This window comes from Etheostoma spectabile, chromosome 24 (assembly GCF_008692095.1).
Source record: "Etheostoma spectabile isolate EspeVRDwgs_2016 chromosome 24, UIUC_Espe_1.0, whole genome shotgun sequence".
NCBI classification, from domain to species: domain Eukaryota; kingdom Metazoa; phylum Chordata; class Actinopteri; order Perciformes; family Percidae; genus Etheostoma; species Etheostoma spectabile.
Window position 1 is genome coordinate 15849535 of NC_045756.1, and position 3026 is coordinate 15852560.

The window sequence follows — 3026 nt, forward strand, 5'->3', positions numbered from 1 at the left end:
TGGAGTCTTCAACACCTGTAAGAGCATGCGCTGTTTCCAGGATGCACTTGTCAAGGTCAAGACTTTCAAATAACTTTAAGTGTGAATGGCCTACCGGCCAAGGCCCAAACCATAAAGAGACCCCAAAAAACACAGAGACTGCAAATAACTGCAAAGAGACAAAACTACCAAAAATTGACTAATAAAATGACTACAAATATTTCAAAACATCCACAAACAGACCCAGAACAACCACAAAGAGACAAAAAAAAACTACCAAGTGACGCAAATGAGTACAACAAATCTTTGCTATATTTTGCTACATTTGAATGAAGCGGAGGCATGAGTGTATTTTTATTTAAAGTGACACACTTTAAACAATGTGCTATTTGTTGATAGTATGAAATATTTCATTTTAATAAGTTGAATGTTTCATATCTCTGCAGTCCTACGCAGCCTCGGCATCCCGGCAAGGCCCGTCACCAACTTTGTTTCAGCTCACGACAACAACGGCAACCTGAAGACCGACCTCCTCTGTCTGTCTGATGGCTCGCCGGACACAGCCAACACCAGGGACTCCATCTGGTCAGTCATGCCTGTTGCTAGGAGACCGCCAGGTCAGAAACTAGTCCATTACAAATGTGTGTACTTGTCCTGTGCATCAAGTCATGATTTGAACCAGATTAGGGTTAGGACTAGATTAGGACTGGATTTAAAGATGATTCTGGTTTGCAACTTGGCCCCAGGTGTGTCTGTTAACACACGGACAAAGACAACTTCTCTCTTTTGATGCTTTATTAAATTGAAGAGGCTCCCCCCCCCCCCCCCCCCCCCCGCATAAGTCAAAAATCGTGATACAAACCAAACCCTGGGTTTGGTGTATCGTTACAGCCCTACCAAACACATGTACAAAAAGGTGTACTGACAGCACGTCTCTGTAGGAACTACCACTGCTGGAACGAGGTGTTCATTCGGCGCGACGACCTCCCGCCCGGCCTCGGGGGATGGCAGGCGGTGGACGCAACGCCCCAGGAGACTAGTGATGGTAGGACAGACAGACACAGACAGAGAAAGATGGATGGATCGACAGATGGATGCTAAACATGTTGTTTTACAGGATATTTTCGCTGTGGTCCAGCTTCAATTGTCGGCACCAAGGAAGGTTTGATCTGTCACCCGTATGACGCAAGGTTCGTCTTTGCTGAGGTTAGTTTCTTTCTCTAATTCTTCAAAGGCCTCATTAAGGGAAAACTGCATTTTCCAAGTGTCACACCTGTGTCCCAATGATAAATGTAAACAACAGAAAAAATGTCTGAATCTGTCATTATTGCACAATTCCTCCAAGTACCTAACTAAAAAACAAAAAATCCTTATCCTTGAACCACAGCAATTAACTGAGATTTAACACTAACCCCTAAATTCCACTGGATGCGTAATGCAGCTCCGTGCTCGGTGCTCTGTCGTCTGCCAACACCCACCAAGTCCGGATTTGTTGCGGAACGGCTGCGTGACTGACAGACAGGGTAACACTTTGCTTATGCAAACAATCCACGGGTCCGCTACTAGCACAAAATAGTGCTTTCCCTGAGCCCGCTAGCGTCAACCTGAGTCACGTGAACTGTGCTATGCTTAGCTCGTAGGTGGTAGCTCCAGCTTGACGTGCTTCAGTGATATTTTAGTTCGGCTTAATACAATGTGCACATGGCTTTTGTGCTGTCTATTGAGCCGTTCGGGAACAGGTGCGGCAAAGGGTCAAAAAGTTGGGCAAGACGGTAAGCTGAGTCAAGTGTAAAATAAATTAATAAATGGCATTATGCAATTAAAAAATGATGCTGGGCCCTTAATCACTTCACGATTAACGAGTTAATGCCGACACCCCTAAAAAAAATATAGATATTTTTACATTATAATCCTGGTCTGTTCTCTCGCAATGTAACCTTATAGGACAAATGTTCACCATCAGTTTGCTTCACCTAAAAGTGACGTTTTTCAAGTCTTGGAAGATTGAGATATTTTGTTTTACAGATTCCATCTTTAGGGTAGATCCTTTTTCTTTTCTATGTGTAATCTCTATTTTTTTCCATATCTAAAGGTTTTTCTATTGAAAGGGCATTACTTGGTGTTTTAAATGTTTTGAAATCATTTTTGCTCAATATTTTTCTTTGCTTACTTTAGCGTGATAATTAAGCAACATCTCGCAATAGACTGAGGTATTTCGTGATTTTATCACTGCTGAGGGACGTTGTTCGCCCAACAACATGAATTTATATTCCCATTCCAACATAAAATATTGTAATAACAAACAATAATTTCACAATAGAACAGGTACCTGCACATACCGAGAAAGCTTACACTAGCAGCTAGCATAGGCACATTTTTTGCTAACGCCAAAGATTCTGTTAAGAATGAGAAGAGAACGCATAACATGCTGCACCAACGGTATGAAACGCTACTCACTGTCTGTCTAAATTAATATTATGACGGTGTTTCCTCCAGGTGAACAGTGACGTTGTCTTCTTCAAGCGGGATCGCTACGGAACGCTGACTCCGTACAGGGTGGAAAGGGATTACATCGGAAAGGCTGTTTACACCAAATCATTGGGCGGCAACTTACCAAATGACATCACTCAGAACTACAAGTACCCAAAAGGTAACACAAACACACATTTTAAATGACAAAAGCTGAGACCGCAGCATCCACAACAATGTTGCTAGACGCTTGTCTCACAAATAGACAGTTAAAGAAATGGACCAACAGATCCCGTTGCTCTGGACAGAGACCAGTGAAGGATATTAGAAGAACTTTTCCGGTGATGGCTGAGCGTTACTGCGCAGCCTCCAACTGAGCTTGAAGACGTAGATGTGACGTGAGCAACCTGTCTGAAAGTTGTAAGTCTTCTGGTAGCTGTGCAAGAAAAATCTCAATCATTCCCGATCAGCAGATATGTAGAGCATAGGTATATATAGGGAGATAACATAGGCACAAGCTAACTACTGCTAACTAACATGCTAGTTACCATTAGTAATTAAACCTAAACAGCTATTGT

General features: G+C 42.5%; 1 protein-coding gene across 1 annotated transcript in view; it reads left to right on the forward strand.

Moving 5' to 3' along the window:
• The window catches only part of LOC116673680 (coagulation factor XIII A chain), a gene marked incomplete at its 3' end in the record, with an annotated part of 25524 nt that overhangs the window by 13990 nt on the left and 8508 nt on the right, over positions 1-3026 (forward strand). Inside the window, 5 exon segments of the mRNA XM_032505895.1 lie at positions 1-17; positions 426-564; positions 921-1024; positions 1097-1185; positions 2476-2629. The exon segment at positions 1-17 is cut by the window's left edge and continues 167 nt beyond it. Coding sequence (XP_032361786.1) covers positions 1-17; positions 426-564; positions 921-1024; positions 1097-1185; positions 2476-2629 — 503 coding nt within the window.